Below are 16535 nucleotides of genomic sequence, written 5' to 3' on the forward strand. Positions count from 1 at the left end.
CCACGAAATAGAGAACTAAGCACATATCTTGCAGTCAGACACCCTGGTTCTAATTCTTAGCTCCACTGTATACTATACATTGAATATTTGGAAATTTCCTCAATTTCTTTGAAATCTGTAATGGGGATACATTTAGTACCAAAAGGACAGGAGAGTTGGTTGTTCCATTTATATACATATGTTTCATTTATATATAAATATAAATATAAATATAAATATAAATATAAATATAAATATAAATATAAATATATATATATAAATTGGCATACCTTGCATATAATAAGCATTCAATGATTGCCATCAGTTTTTTGGTGTTGCTGAAAATTAGGACATAAGTTCAAATGAAAACATCATGCTTAGAGATTTTCACCCAGTGCAGGGAAGTCACTTACTTTGGGCAAATTTTGGAGGATTGTCATTAACGTCGGTAAGGGTCACTGTAAGTGTTGTGGTCCCAGACAGGCCACCGGAGTGTCCACCCATATCTTTGGCTTGGATAACAACCAGGTACTCCTCTTTGGCTTCTCTGTCCATGTTGGGAAGGGCAGTTTTTATAATTGCTGAGGGGGAAAAATGGGAGAATGACTTTCAGGCAGACCGCTCATTCAAAACGAATGTGTGACTCCCTCTCTCTCTCTCTCTCTCTCTCTCACACACACACACACACACACACGTGCACACATCAAGTCCCCACTCAGATAATTTTCTGTTTTCTTTTTCCTTTTAACTGGTGTGCATCTGCGATGACAACACTGAGAAAGATTTTAGTCACAGACATCAGTGGCTAACTTGCAAAAATATACATTAGAAAGTAAACTGAATGGCATACTCTTGCCTACCAAACTAAAGTATAAATCATAACATAGCCTCATCTACCCAGGAAAACCCTGGAAGTGAAAGAATCTTACAATTTATCACAGACTCCAATTCCCTACAAGAGGAGTAAATACATAAATAGCTTGAAGGCTCTGAGGTCAAAGATAAATTATTCTGAAGCTCATAAATACATCGGAGAGATGAAAGAAATAAATGCATTATTAGGATCAACTCAGATGAATAAAACACCAATCAGAATTAATATAGGCAAGTGTCTAAATCCTAAGGTACTATTCAACCACATTTATATTTTAATTGTCACATTTTCTCTATTGTAAAAGTAATAAATAATTTAGGAAAAAAATGAAAAGAAGGAGAAAAGAGAAAGGAGGTAAAACATAAAATCATAGAAATATAACATCATCAGCGCTAAAATGTTCGCGTTTTTTCTTCTGATATATTTTCAGGGTTTCATCCATCTGCCCCTCTATGTGTTTCACCAATAATTTAATGTTCTTCTTAAAGATTCAAAATTTGGGTAGATACTTCGGAAGTTATTTTAAAAATCTTAATTTAGCCCTCTCCCTACTCTCATATCTCTTTATAGATAAATTTTGCTAACATTTGGGTGGGTACATTTCCAAAGCCAATATATGTATATGCATACAAATGAACATATATGCATATGAACATTTGACCACAAATGTGGCCATGACATAGGCACTGTTCTAGGACTTTCTTTTATCACAGAATGGGTATCTTTGAGATCTTTTTTTGTTAGCATACAGACATCCAACTCAGTACTTCTTTTTTTTTTTTTTTAAAGATTTTATTTATTTATTTGACAGAGATAGAGACAGCCAGCGAGAGAGGGAACACAAGCAGGGGGAGTGGGAGAGGAAGAAGCAGGCTCACAGCGGAGGAGCCTGATGTGGGACTCGATCCCATAACGCCGGGATCACGCCCTGAGCTGAAGGCAGACGCTTAACCGCTGTGCCACCCAGGCGCCCCCCAACTCAGTACTTCTTACAGCTGCATAACTACTCATTTATGAAAACACAATCAGTAACTTAAGTTTACCCGTATCAATGGGTGTTGCGGTTATCTCAATTTTTCCCACTTCAAAGAACAATTAGATATCTTACAATGTTTATTTTTCTCTGTGTCCTGCAGTTTTACTTGACTCTGTCACACAAAACACACCTCCCATCTCCATATTGCTAAAAGCCCGTAACAAAAATTATTGTGACTAGCCCAAAATATTCCCGTTGAATGAATGTGTGTTACATCTCTGGCCCAAGTTAAAGAAAACTGTCTGGATTAAAAATAATTCCCCCCTCATTAGTAACCCCAGGAATATCAGACATGTTCAATTCAAACTGAGGATAAGCCACTCTCTTGGCCATTTCTGAAGTTGGAATCATGGTTTGTTTGTTTGTTTTTTGTTTGGACGCTTAAGCTCTAATTAAATCATCTGTCTGTAAGAGGTTTGCAAGGAGTTCAGGTCCCTGAATTATTCGAGTAGCAGGTGAGGCCTAAGAGTGCCCAGGGAAATCTAATACACCCAGACAGACAGCGTGCAGGGTTCGGGAAGAGCCATGAGCCCCGATGTACTTTATTACACCTTGATACCACTTCTGTATCCGAGAGTCACATTCAGGGAGTACTAATGAATAACCCTGCTTATTTAGAAACATTGATAGTAACATAATAATATCTTTCAATATGATGTCTTGTTTCAAGATTTGATCATCTTAAAATACAACTCGATAGACCATACTTATAGGAATATAAACAAAAAGAAGAAGAGAAAAACAGATATATAATAACCACATATAATAATCACGTAGACTTAGTTTACTATGTGGGAAAACAAATATGAACAAAAAACAACAACAATAACAACAAAACCTCATCATTAGCATGATGAAATGCCAATCTGGCCACTCTGTCATGGATATACATCCCATAACTCAGAATATCTTCATTATGGGTCCAATGTCAGTAGAAAGGACTAGAAAACCGTCTTACTCCCATGATAGTTACATGAATGTTTGTAAAGTTTAGGTACCATCACATTCTAAGGCCATCATGAATTAAAGCCATCCATTGGACTTTGGAAGTTGGCATACAATGTTTAATAATCAGAGGAAGCGGATATAATTCTCCAAGGAAGGCGGCAGTTGTTTTGTTTTGTTTTGTTTTTTTCCTTTTTTCAAATGAGCAGATGGGTTGAAGTCTACACATGAGTCCTTTGGGGTTACTTCAGAGGAAGAATTTTTACAATTTCCTCAGACCCAGAAAAGTGTGGTATGCATTATTTTCATCATTTTTTAAAATATATTGAGAGAGTCTAAAAAAAAAAAAAAAACCCGTGATGTCTCTCAGACAACCTGGAATTAAAATAGTTCGGAGGCTCAGTTATAATAGCATACCTGGGTTTAATGTCTATGAGTTATATCAAAATACGAGAGCAGCATTATGGTGAAAGGACTTGCTTAAATGGGATAAGAGCTCCATGGGTCTCCACCTATTAAGAAATGTTTATGCTTTCCACCATTAAGGTATACTGTATTCACACTACTGAATATGCATATCTATTGACAAGTTTGAGTCCCCTTCTAAATGCTCCTTCATATTGAAGTCATGCAAGTTTCCTTTCTCACATTATTCTCACACTTACTAGCTTTGGGACCAGAACAAATTATTAAACTCATCAGGACTCAATATCTTGCCCTGTCAAATGGAAATAATAATCAGCCTCCCATTGTGGGTATCTTAAGACTGGGTGTGAGAACTCATGCAAAGTTCTTGGCTTACACTATTTTCCTTCCCCTTTTTCCTTCCCAATGAGAATTTATTTAATGCTTACCTGGATGATGGTTACAGTGCTAAACATCCTCCAACTGCCCCCTCCAGATCCACTTTCCAGCATTTTCCACCTACTCTTGGCATGGAAGAGTGTCCTTTATGGATTGCCTCAATGAACTCCCCCCCCCCTTTTTTTAAGATTCATTCATTAGAGAAAGAGACAGAGAGCACAAGTGGGAATAGGGGCACAGGGAGAGGGAGAGAGAGATAATCCCAAGCAGACTCCCCACTGAGCAGGAGGTCCAAAGCAGGGCTGGTCTCATGACCCCAAGATCATGACCTGAGCCAGAATCAAGAGTTGGACCCTCAACTGACTAAGCCACCCAGGCACCCCTGGACTTCTTTCCTTTCTGACTCTACATTAGACTCAACCAACATACATTACCCTAGGAGACTGAAGAGGATATAGCAGGCTGAAGTTCCAGACTCTCCAAATACCCCAATCATATGTTCGGCCAGTCTATGGTTACTATCTTCAAATATTGCTAGAGCAAAACTTTATAGTGTCTGATAGCTGCCCCAATTCCTTGTTCTCTCAGGCCTAGGGTGATGATGGCACTTCTTCTCCTGCTAGCCTTGGGGTGCTCTGCTATCCCTTGATGGTTTCTCTTAACCTGGCCAAGCTTTTGTCAATAGTTCCTTCATTAAACTCTCCTCTATCACACCATTCCTGCCAAGACCCTAAAAAATACGGTTAGGACACCGGTTCATGATCCAAGGGTCAAACATGTTTCTAGCATGTCATTCTTATACAAATATCTACAGTTCAAAAGTATTTCAATGTAATAACACCTTACCCCTTGACGTGGCAGAACAGGTATTTGTTTCCCCATCAGAAAAAAAGAGAATAATAGCTATCCAGTTAAGTGAAGTCGCTCAAGACGATCCAGCTGGAAAGCTGCACATAGAAGTCTCCACACTTTCTCTTTTCTTAGACAACACTAGGAGTGGGTTTTCTGATTTTTAAGGCAAGCGAGGAGTCTCTCCAAGTTTTCTTTAGGGCATGAAGCATACTTCATTGGCTTCAGTGCAAACTGTATAATGAACAGCACTTGCTTTCTGAGCTGCCTGTAGTCTCAACCTCACGACTAGCAATGACTCATTAGGAAATTCAAGACAGAATTTCAGGAACATTTTCCCTGCTACCTTGTAGCCGTAAAAGCAGGCTAGGAAAAACCCCAAGTGCCCTTGGCCCTCCCTTTTTTCTCCTCGTATTGGGGCATATGTACACATGTCATTAAAACTTTTTTTAAAATTCCTATTCAAAGGCAGATCATTTCACCTACATAGACGTTGCAATATGATGATAAACTCCTAAAATAGTAACTTAAAAGTGCCTTGAAAGTTGCCTCTACTTCTCCCCTGAATTATTTGCTTTGGCTCACATGTTCTCCCAAGCTTTAGGCTTTTCTTTTATAGACAGAAGAGAGAACTTCCTTATTTTAAAAAGTATTGTTTGGTATCAAATACCACCTTGCACAGAGCAGAAAATACAGTAAGTTATTTTTCCTCTCAGATTTGCGAAGTCAAAAATTTTGACCTATGTTATAAGCTACATTTTGAAATCCTCAGTTAAATGGCATTTTTATTCATTTTCAACTTTTATTTTAAAACAGTAGACAGGAGCTCCCTACACACTTTCAGCTAAAAATAAACCAATTTAAAACACCTTTGATGGTGCTGATGTCAAACAGCTTCCCACTGCCCAAGACAAGAACCGTATCCATCTTTTTTCACCAAAGTGGTGAAGCAAAATTAATGCTCATGTCTTCCCACATGCTCATAGTTACACATTTTCAATGCCCAGCAACGTTTTTAGAAGCTTAAATATTATGTTTAAACTTCCATTACATCAACTTGGCAACAAATTATAGAGTTTTCAATTTTATGGCAAGCAGCATGACAAAATGCTTTCTTCTGGGGCAATGAGTAAAACTCTTTGGTGTAAGCATTTGATAAACTGCCTCACCAAAAAGAAAATCAACTTCGCTAATTAAACATGGTATTATCAGGATTGACTCGGAGTTGATACAATTAAAAATATTACATCTTTTGTCTTTGACGTTTATAAAATTCCAACTCTGTAACGGTCCTAGTATTTATATGTAGACCCTTTACCTCATTACCCTTAGATGAATCATGGAATATCCTTGGGACAAAATTTTTCCTTGAAAATAGGAGTCTCTAAGATTTTGAGAAGAAGAAAAAACAAAACAAACAAAAACACAGTTGGTGTTCAGGAGGATTGCTGGATTCTCAGTAGCGTTAACTGTAAAGCAAATTCAGAAGAGGGAACATAATCACAGTTTAGGAGAACTTCCCTGGAACTGAATTTTGAAAATCTATTCTAATCCGAAATTTCTTGAGAATGGAAGAGCACAACCCATTGTCCATGAATTTAATTCACTTGGGGATTTTGAGCTCGGCCCTGGAGAGTGGGGCGGGAAGGTGTGAAATGGGAGGTGAAACTTGGTAGGATAACTAAGGAGGGAAAAGGGGAATCATCTTGCCCTGAACATGGCATTCATTACCCTACTGTGAGAAGATTCTCCTGTATTTAAAATACATGCTTTTATCTTAACTTCATTCAATAGAATGGAGATTTCCTTGTTGCAGTAGTTTAAAAATTTGAGTCCTAGGCTGGCCTTAAGTTCTTCCTAAGTGCTCAACAGCTGTTCCTTCTGTCTCATTATCCAGGGAGTACTTCTGATTAGAATCCAGTTTCAGTCATCTCAAAAATTTAAAACTTGTGTATGTGTGTGCGTGTGTCTGTATGTGTGTTTACCATTGTCTTTGGTGTTATCATTTGAGAAGCATTTTGTATCTGTCACGAAAGCTTCTTTTTATAATTTCTGTGATATCACCAGATTGAGAGGCTTCAAGAGAAAGGCAAGGAGATGCTGATTAACTCCTTTGTCATTTTGAAGGCTGATTACTGTAATTCACTCTTTGCGGGTCTCCCAGATTGTGCCGTTCAAAGATTGCCGTTGATACAAAATGCTGTGCTAGACTCCTCTTTTGAATAAGACGTGTTGAACACATTATCCTGGTTATGAAACCACGAGCTTTGTTATTCCCCAAAACTCTCGCCAATTCAATGTGCAATTATCATTTTACTATCTGTAAAAAAAAAGGTCTCCCATTCATGAGATTAAGTGATACAAATTCACCAGGGATAAATTCCTTTTGGGCACCATATACTGTACCCACAATTTCTGCTAACCATGTGATTTGTACTATACACTGTCATGAATGAGGGATAAAGGATATACAAACAGAGCTGCATGAACATATGGCCACCTTACCCCTGAATAATAGTGGCAGTATAATAACTGCAGTAAAGTCAAACTTGCACAGATATATCACAAAGGAGAATGTGAATCATTTGAAAACTCTTTACCCTCCCTGAGGTTCAAAAATGTGCATTTCCAGGGCGCATGGGTGGCTCAGTCATTAAGCGTCTGCCTTCGGCTCAGGGCGTGATCCAGGAGTTCCAAGATCGAGCCCCACATCAGGCTCCTCCACTGGGAGCCTGCTTCTTCCTCTCCCACTCCCCCTGCTTGTGTTCCCTCTCTCTCTGGCTGTCTCTCTCTGTCAAATAAATAAATAAAATCTTTTTAAAAAATGTGCATTTCCCCTTCTTTGTGACTATAACTTATGAGTTAGCTAGAGAGGGGATGATAGATGAATGATAGATAGGTTGATAGAAAGACAGACAAACAGAATGGTCTGGATTTGGAAAAACTAGATTTCTCATATATTCCTCATGCTTTTGTAAAATATTACAATATAATTGTAAAGCTAATGAGTTAAATGTACCAGGAATCAAAAGCTTATTTATATACTCTGATTTGGTATTTTTAAAATTAAGAATTTATTCCAAGGATATTATTAATTTTCCTTTCTCCAGATGTCTCAAATTTTTAGATTAAGATGTTCACTTTTTTGTATGATGTTTTTAAAACATCAAGCAATTTAAATATGGAACAGTTGGGAAATATTAAATTAGTGGTGAAGTTTACAGAGATCAAATGTATACAATGTTAAGCAGATGTTAAAAATTGTGTTATATAAATTCTGTAGCCACATAAAATGTTTATAACAATTCTTAAATTTTAAAAATAACATGAAATGACTATTTTATATTATAATGTGCTTAAAATTTGGCAGAGAATAGAAACAAAGATAATGTGATGTGTTTTTGTGAAGGAATTGAAGGTTGCCTCCTCCCCCAAATTTCTCAGCACAATGTTATGGAAAGCAGAGGAGTATATGTTTTAGAATATGAACTCTGAGGTTATACAAATGAGAAATTATTTTTGATCTGATACTACCAGCCATGTGAACTTGGGTAAATAACTGAAACTCCCTGAGGCTTACCAGTATTATATGTAAAATGTTATTAATTGCCAAACAAGACGTTAAAGTTGATATTACCACGTGAGAAGTAAAAAGGCCAAATGTCTTACTTGATACACACAGAGATATGAATACAGATATAGATGCCCTCACAGAGCTATATGTAAATATATATTTTACGTTTATTTTACATACACATATTTACTATATATATATACTCACACATATATATATATTTAACTTTGTATTTACATTTTATGAATATATACATATACATGCATACGTATGCAAATAAAATTTAGTTATTAATTTAGTGGTAATAATAATTAAAATAAACTTACCTTATTTTAAAAATAAGAAACAAAGATGATATTCAGCAATGCTACAAAGTATGAACATCCCTCATCAACTTAAAAATAGTAACGTCCCCACAGTGATTTCCAGATGACAGACAAAATTTATTGTTGGCATTCAAATCTCTACAGGGTTTGTACCCAAACTCATTTTTGACTACAACATCCCATATGCCTTTGATAGCATATTTCCGTGATGCCCCAGACACTTACCTTTCTTCAGATTCTTCCACTAACATTACTGCCTTCACCACTCTCTGTGGATCATGCAGCCTAAGCCACCCTTGCCCTTTACTGGACCTCTTAAAATTCCATCCATCCCTTCAGGCCCAGCTGTAAAGCTGCAGAGGCTGAGAAGCCTTCCGAGGTAGAACTAATTACTCTCTTCCTTTTGATCTTTTGCACCTCGGCTAGCCACTTTCTCATAGCATTTACTTTCATGTTTCTTCTCCATTTCATCACTTCCACCATGATTTCAACCTGTTCTGATAGTAAATCATTGTAGAAAGGAACCATGCCTCATTCATTCTCGCATGCCCAGAACCAAACATAATTCCTGCACATAATAAGTATGGACAAATGTAGGAGAGAAGACAACAAGACAAGGCAGAAGAGAGAAGGTAGATGGGAGCGAAGAGGGAGGAAGAAAGACAAACAGAAAATGAAATGGTAATTGGGGGCTTTTCTAGCTGCTCTGGGGGCTCAGCACTGGACTGTGGAAACACTCAATGTTAATAATTCTGATGTCTCAGGGACCAGAGGCATTTAGTTACAATTATAAGGTAGCAGAGGAAATAAAAGGCACCCGAATTGGCAAGAAAGAAGTCAAACTTTCTCTATTTGCAGACAACATGATACTATATGTAGAAAACCCGAAAGACTCCACCAAAAAATTGATAGAACTAATTAGTCAATTCAGCAAAGTTGCAGGATATAAAATCAATGTGCAGAAATCTGTTACATTTCTAAACACCAATAATGAAGGAGCAGAAAAAGAAATCAAGGAATTGATCCTATTTGCAATTGTGCAAAAACCAGTAAGATACCTAGGAATAAATCTGAACAAAGAGGTAAAAGATCTGTACTCTGAAAACTACAGAACACTTATGAAAGAAATTGGAGAGGACACAAAGTAGTGGAAAAGTATTCCATTCTCATGGACTGGAAGAACAAACATTATTAAAATGTGTATACTATCCAAAGCAATCTATACATTTAATGTAATCCCTACCAAAATACCACGAGCATTTTTCACAGAGCTAGAACAAACACTCCTAAAATATGTATGGAACCACAAAAGAGTCCGAATAGCCAAAGCAATTCTGAAAAAGAAAAACAAAGCTGGAGGCATCACAATTCCAGATTTCAAGCTGTATTACAAAGCTGTAGTCATCAAGACAGTATAGTACTGGCACAAACATAGACAGATAGATCAAAGGGACAGAATAGAGAACCCAGAAATGGACCCATAACTCTATGGTCAACTAATCTTTGACAAAGCAGGAAAGAATATCTCATGGAAAAAAGACAGTAACTTCAACAAATGGCACTGGGAAAACTGGACAGCAACATGCAGAAGAATGAAACTGGACCACTTCCTTACAACATAACACAAAAATAAATTCAAAGTGGATGAAGGACCTAAGTGTGAGACAGGAAACTATCAGAATCCTAGAGGAGAGCACAGGCAGAAACCTCTTTGACCTCGGCCATAGCGATTTCTTACTAGACACATCATTGGAGGCAAGAGGAAAAAAAGCAAAAATGAACTACTGGGACTTCATCAAGGTAAAAAGGTTCTGCACAGTGAAGGAAACAATCAACAAAACTAAAAGGCAGCCTGTGGAATGGGAGGAGATACTTGCAAATGACATATCTGATAAAGCGTTAGTATCCAAAATCTGTAAGGAACTTACCAAACTCAACACCCAAAAACCAAATAATCCAATTAAGAAATGGGAAGAAGACATGAATAGACACTTTTCCAAAGAAGACATCCAGATGGCTAACAGGCACATGAAAAGATGCTCAATATCACTTATGATCAGAGAAATACAAATCAAAACCACGAGATATCACCTTACACCTGTCAGAATAGCAAAACTTAACACACAAGAAACAACAGGTGTTGGCAAAGATGTGGAGAAAGGGGAACCCTCTTGGCTGCTGGTGGGGATGCAAAGTGGTGCAGCCATTCTGGAGAACAGTATGGAATTTCCTCAAAAAGTTAAAAATAGGACTCCCCTACGATCCAGCAATTCCACAACTAGGTATTTACCCAAAGGATACAAAAATACAGATTCGAAGGGGCATGTGCACCTACGAGTTTATAGCAGCATTATCAACAACCAAACTATGGAGAGATCCCAAACGTCCATCAACTGATGAATGACTAAAGAAGATGTGGTGTGTGTATATATCTGTATCTGTATCTATATATATCTCAAATGAATATTACTCAGCCATAAGAAGAATGGAATCTTGCCATTTGCAACAATGTGCATGGAGCTAGAGTGTATTATGGTAAGTGAATTAAGTTAGTCAGAGAAAGACAAATACCATATGATCTCACTCATAAAGGAGGGAGGGAAACAAACCATAAGAGACTCTTAACGAAAAAGAACTGAGGTTTGAAGGAGGGAGGTGCGGGGGGGGGGCGGTGGGCTAGATGGGTGACAGGTATTAAGGAGGGTACTGGTTGTGATGATTGCTGTGTGTTGCACGTAAGTGACGAATCACTGAATTCTACTCCAGAAACCAATACTGCACTGCATGTTAACTAAAACGTAAATTAAAAAATAAAATAAAAAATAAGGTAGCAGAGTCACTTAGTGGGGAAGAGGGTGTCAAGATTCGAACTTAAGTCTTGCTGCCTTCACAGCTCCAGGGAGGATCAAGGGCTACTCCATACCATCTCAAGTGTCATCATCAGTTTGCCAAGAGGAAGGGCATAACCCACTTCAATGAACGCCAGTGAGGAGAGTGTGTCCTTCAGTTTAAGGATCCTAGGGGTTCTCATTGTTTCTCTAGATATTTTGCCCATTTCATAATTGACAATTGTATTTATTAAGTGTCTCAGTATAAATTTGTGGTGCAGTGTTCTACTATTTCAGATAGTCCCAGGATTACTCAGAAAAAGGGGTGATACTGATAAGCTATGTATCCTAGTAACATTTCATGAATCAATTGAGGGTGAATTCATGAAAAAAACATAGCCTTGATCTACATTCCTTACCAATGATGTTCTAGTCATACTTGTTAGTTTTGAAATTGCATTATTATTTCTTTCTCTTGGCACATATATCTGCATATATGTAGAGAGAAACATGGCATCTGATTTTTCCTAAAATAATTCAAAGGAAAACTTAGTTGAAAATCTATTGTCCCATGAATATTAGAGATTATGAATGTGGTTCAGCAATGAAAAAGGTTTTCGGCCAGGTCTAAACAAAGGTCTTGAACAAAGACCCAAATCTGGATCTCCCGAATCTTAGTTATGATGTGTTAATAAAATAATATACTCTCCTTTTGCCAAAAAATCTCTACGTAGTACTTCTCAAGACATTTGTCTAACAATCTTCTTCTATGCTATTACAGCATCTTCACATGAATCTGTTTGACAGTCATGACTTCTTCACAGACTTCATATATTAACCTCTACTTGACCTTCCCTATTTCTGTTTGAAAACTGTTACTAGAGAACAGCTAGCTTGAAAGCTTTAAATCAGAACACTGAGGATCATTCAAGTATCTCAATGTGTACAAATTGCTTCCTTATATGTGAATTTCCTGCCTTACAAAGCAGTATATTCTTTGACTAAATAACTATAACTTCTTAATTACCGCACTCTGTGGATCACAGCCACGTCTATACTCGTTTTCTTATGGAAGAACATGTGAAATAGCTGTAAGTGAATTAACAATATTTTTACACACACACTGTGCAGAGTGACTTTAGTATAGGGACCATCCCTTCTATCGCTCCTGGATTCTTCTAGCAAATAATTCTGCACAGGCCACCATAGATAGCATCAACACATGGCTAGCCAATAAATGAAACTACTCAAATTGCCAATTCTGCGTTACACTGAGATACTTGCAATTATTCCTATTCGGAATTAAGGTGAAATTTCTTTTCCCCTAAATGAAAACACTTCCAGGGACTCCTCAATCAAGTGTAATTATTTCTGTGAAGAGCATGATGGCACTATTCTTTCCTTAAGCCATAATTCCAATAACTAATTATACGTATAATAAGTATGGGTGGTTTAAAAAAGCAAAGTGAAAGTCGCTAAAAAATTGGACGCTTTCTCCTAGCAATTGAGAACTTAAGCAGATGAGAATGGCAGGGCTGTGGAGTGGATAACGTGCAGGAGGCACAGTTGCCTACTACGAAATGGAGCCAGGATTGACACCTGAGTCTAAAAACAGTCAAGCAACGCCTCAACCCAGAACCTCAGTCTCTTCGTCTATAAAACAGAGACAGAACCACCTAACAGACATTTCACGTAATAACACCTAACACTGTTCACAGAGCATAACAGACACTCCAAACAAAATTTAATTGAATTGATAGGATATAATCCTCACATGCTAAAATGGCCCTGATTCTACTCATGCTCCATTGGAACTTCCTGGCCCCAGATCTCAGTCAGACACAGCATGTCATATGGATCAAGGCCTGGCGATAGCGGCAAGTAGAACAGGGCATTTTCAGAGCTCAGGATTTGATATCAGACAACGGGCTTGATTTCTGGCCCCTTCACTTCAAAGTACGGTAAGTAACCTGAGCAATTTCTTAACATCTTTGAGCTCCTGTTTTCCTTTTGTTACATAGAAATAGTGCTTACCTCATGGTTTTTTGTTGTTGTTATTTCCTTAAGATGACTATTGAGGAAGATAAGGCATGTAAAATATTTAGCCAATGATGGAATAGTAATTGGCTGATCACTACTACACCCCCACTATAACTACCAGTAATACCACACGGCTGCTGGAGGACTGTGATGATCACTCGTGATACAAAGAGCAACACCTCATATCCTCCTGGGCCTTCTTTGTGTTGGACCCTACGCAGGTATATAGTCTAGGCGTAGATAAGGTGCTCAGCGCAGTGACTGACAGAGTAGAGAGTCACCTGCGTAGCTATTACAGTAATCATCATCACCCCATCTTTACACTTCATGACCATCCAGTTAGGTAACTATTACAGTTCCCACTAACACATGAAGAAACATGAACTTCTGTGGTCTTGGTGAAATGATTTATATTCTGTGCATTTCAACATGGTTGAGACAGTGATATAGACCTAACGCTCCTCTCAGCCTTGCCATTATACCAACCTGTCTCTCCTACACTTGGCAGATTCGAGATGATCACTACTTGCCAACTTCAGAGGAACCTGCTTGGTAAGTCCGCCTGTTGGCTTCAAATCATGGTCATTGCTGTTGCGCTTTTCGTAATCGCTAACTCAGAGATGCTAAACCAACTCAGTGACCTCCCTCAGGAAACTTCCAGTGATCCATTAACCCTGATGTGAAGGATCTGTACAATACAGACGGTAACACAATGGCCTTTGTTAAAAAAATCTCCCAATTAACTACACCCTCGAACTCAAATTTTTAGAGAAGTTTCTCATTAGTAAACCATGCCTTTGCTCCATGAGGTCGTTGCATGGTCAGCAACAAATGATCACTGCATGACTTCTAGGTATGACTGAGTAAGGTTCCTACTCACCAAATCAGAACCCAAGACTTCAGAAACATGGGGCAACAATTTGCTTCCATTGCTTTAACACAGGGCTGAGGGGCACAACATCAATGAAAGGGCTTTGACCACAAAGGCAAGGTCTTCCTTTATTTATGCTGGCTGCCACAATGGGCATAAAATATTCTAGGGTCTCCTACCACTGTCGACCTTGTGCTACATTTTTCTTGTCGGCTAAAGACTCTGATAAAAACACTGAGATATACAGAACTGAAAAGTGTTCAAGTACACAGAGGAGTTACATATTAGAACTACTGAAAATTCTGACAACTGGATTTGTTTAAAATCATTCGAGGGGCACAGATCTCACAACTAACCCTGGATAATCTTCCCACCACCCCTTTTGTGCCTTTCAATCCAATACTCTCCTTGACCTCTTTGTTGAATTCGGCAAGTTCTGCTTTTGAAATCCTCCTACATTCTTCTTTGGAGATGCAGGCTCTTTCTTCCCAGCAGAGTGACTTCTCTCTTTGCCTTCACATTTTCTCTCAAAATAGAATTCTCCTCCTCCTCTCCCCTCATGCGTCTTCTGGAACAATGCTGCTGTGTGATTCCCTCTTAATCAGATCAGTGTTTCTGCAAGAAGCACCACCAGCTCCCTTCCATTGGCATAATACCTCACCTCACCTTTTCACTCTTGTTTATCATCATGGGCTTTACTTTATTATTATTATTTTTTTAAAGATTTTTAAAATTTATTTATTTGATAGAGATAGAGACAGCCAGCGAGAGAGGGAACACAAGCAGGGGGTGGGAGAGGAAGAAGCAGGCTCCTAGCAGAGGAGCCCGATGTGGGGCTCGATCCCAGAAAGCCGGGATCACGTCCTGAGCCGAAGGCAGACGCTTAACCGCTGTGCCACCCAGGCGCCCCTACTTTATTATTTTTATTTAAATTTCTTCCCCCACCCAAAATTATTTGTACTCAGTCAATGCCTTTCAGCTCCCATTTATAGACAAGGAATAAACCTGTCATTACACAAATGTTTCTCCAGGACCTACTATATATCAAACACTGTTTCAGGTATTATGGATACAATGGAGAAGACAGACAAGCAGGCTAACTTCACAATTCTTGCATTCTAAGTGTAAAAGCTGGGGAATGTATTGCCAAGGTACAGAGCTACACAAAACAAGGCAACGAGGCTCAGAGCTCATTGGCTTTCTGGGCCTCAGTCTTTTAATTTGTAAAGCTGGGCCAGTGAAATTTACCTTACAGGGAAAAAAGTAAGATAGACATATGTCACCTGCAGGAGCTGTTATCAGTGGTTCTCATATACATAGGCCATATTTTATTTTATTTTTATTTTTATTTTTTTTAAAGATTTTATTTATTTATTTGACAGAGATAGGGACAGCCAGCGAGAGAGGGAACACAAGCAGGGGGAGTGGGAGAGGAAGAAGCAGGCTCATAGCGGAGGAGCCTGATGTGGGGCTCGATCCCAGAACGCCGGGATCACGCCCTGAGCCGAAGGCAGACGCTTTAACGACTGCGCCACCCAGGCGCCCCTCATAGGCCATATTTTAACTATGATTAGACAGAACATTTGTGAATATTGAAATCCACGTATGATTATGCCCCATCATAGAGAAGCGAGCAGAAGGGAATGAATCTCTATGTCCCTCCAGGACAGAGATAATTAGACTTGTATTAACAGGAGGCTGTCTGACCTCCCTAGGAGGCAAGCCAGAGGCAAAAACCAGTCAGAATGGAAAGTGAGGTAGGTGTTCTAGTTAATAGAGTTATCATACATAGGGTTAGTAAGAACAGATTTTTATGGATCTATTGTTCCCTTCGTGACAGTTGTCACAATACATCAGAGCTGTTTCTTCAAATACATTAAGTGGCTCATGATTTTTATTCTCTATATTAAAATTAAAAAAAAAACCTGTAACAAATAAGTACATCTTCTTTTCCTGTTCTAGATTTTAACAATTACATGACACTTCTTCTCCTTCTCCTTCTCTTCCTGGTTCTTATCATTCACTTCTTGTTCTCCATTTTGTCCTCCTTTGTGGCTATATGTATTCTTTTTAATGGCTTTGCTCCAACAAATCTAAGTGAAGATACATATTATGGGAATACATACTCGGTGTGAATGCATAAATGAATGAATGGTGAAGTTCCACCTTCTCTATATGCCCACTTCCTACAATTTGATTCAACAGGCACTCATTGATTACCTCCTATATGCTAAGCATGAGGCTTGCTCAAAGGGCCTGCGCTGAGACTCTCTCAGTGCAAAAGATGTACCCAGAGAAGGTGAAAAACGGCTTCTTTCAAACTCTCAACCAGTTGCTCATGGTAATTACAGAAACTGAGGTTTGTATGTTTATCTGGTATTGACCTTCCAAAAATACAAAGAATATAAA

The 16535-nt window shown here is 38.4% G+C and overlaps 1 protein-coding gene across 1 annotated transcript in view; it reads right to left on the bottom strand.

The window, feature by feature from the left end:
- Nucleotides 1–16535, bottom strand: part of CDH8 (cadherin 8) — a 237872-nt gene that overhangs the window by 162404 nt on the left and 58933 nt on the right. Inside the window, exon 4 of the mRNA XM_040633089.1 lies at nucleotides 393–560. Within this exon, the coding sequence (XP_040489023.1) occupies nucleotides 393–560 (168 nt within the window). The remainder of the gene's footprint in view (nucleotides 1–392; nucleotides 561–16535) is intronic.

This window comes from Ursus maritimus, unplaced genomic scaffold (assembly GCF_017311325.1).
Source record: "Ursus maritimus isolate PB19 unplaced genomic scaffold, ASM1731132v1 scaffold_19, whole genome shotgun sequence".
NCBI classification, from domain to species: Eukaryota; Metazoa; Chordata; class Mammalia; order Carnivora; family Ursidae; genus Ursus; species Ursus maritimus.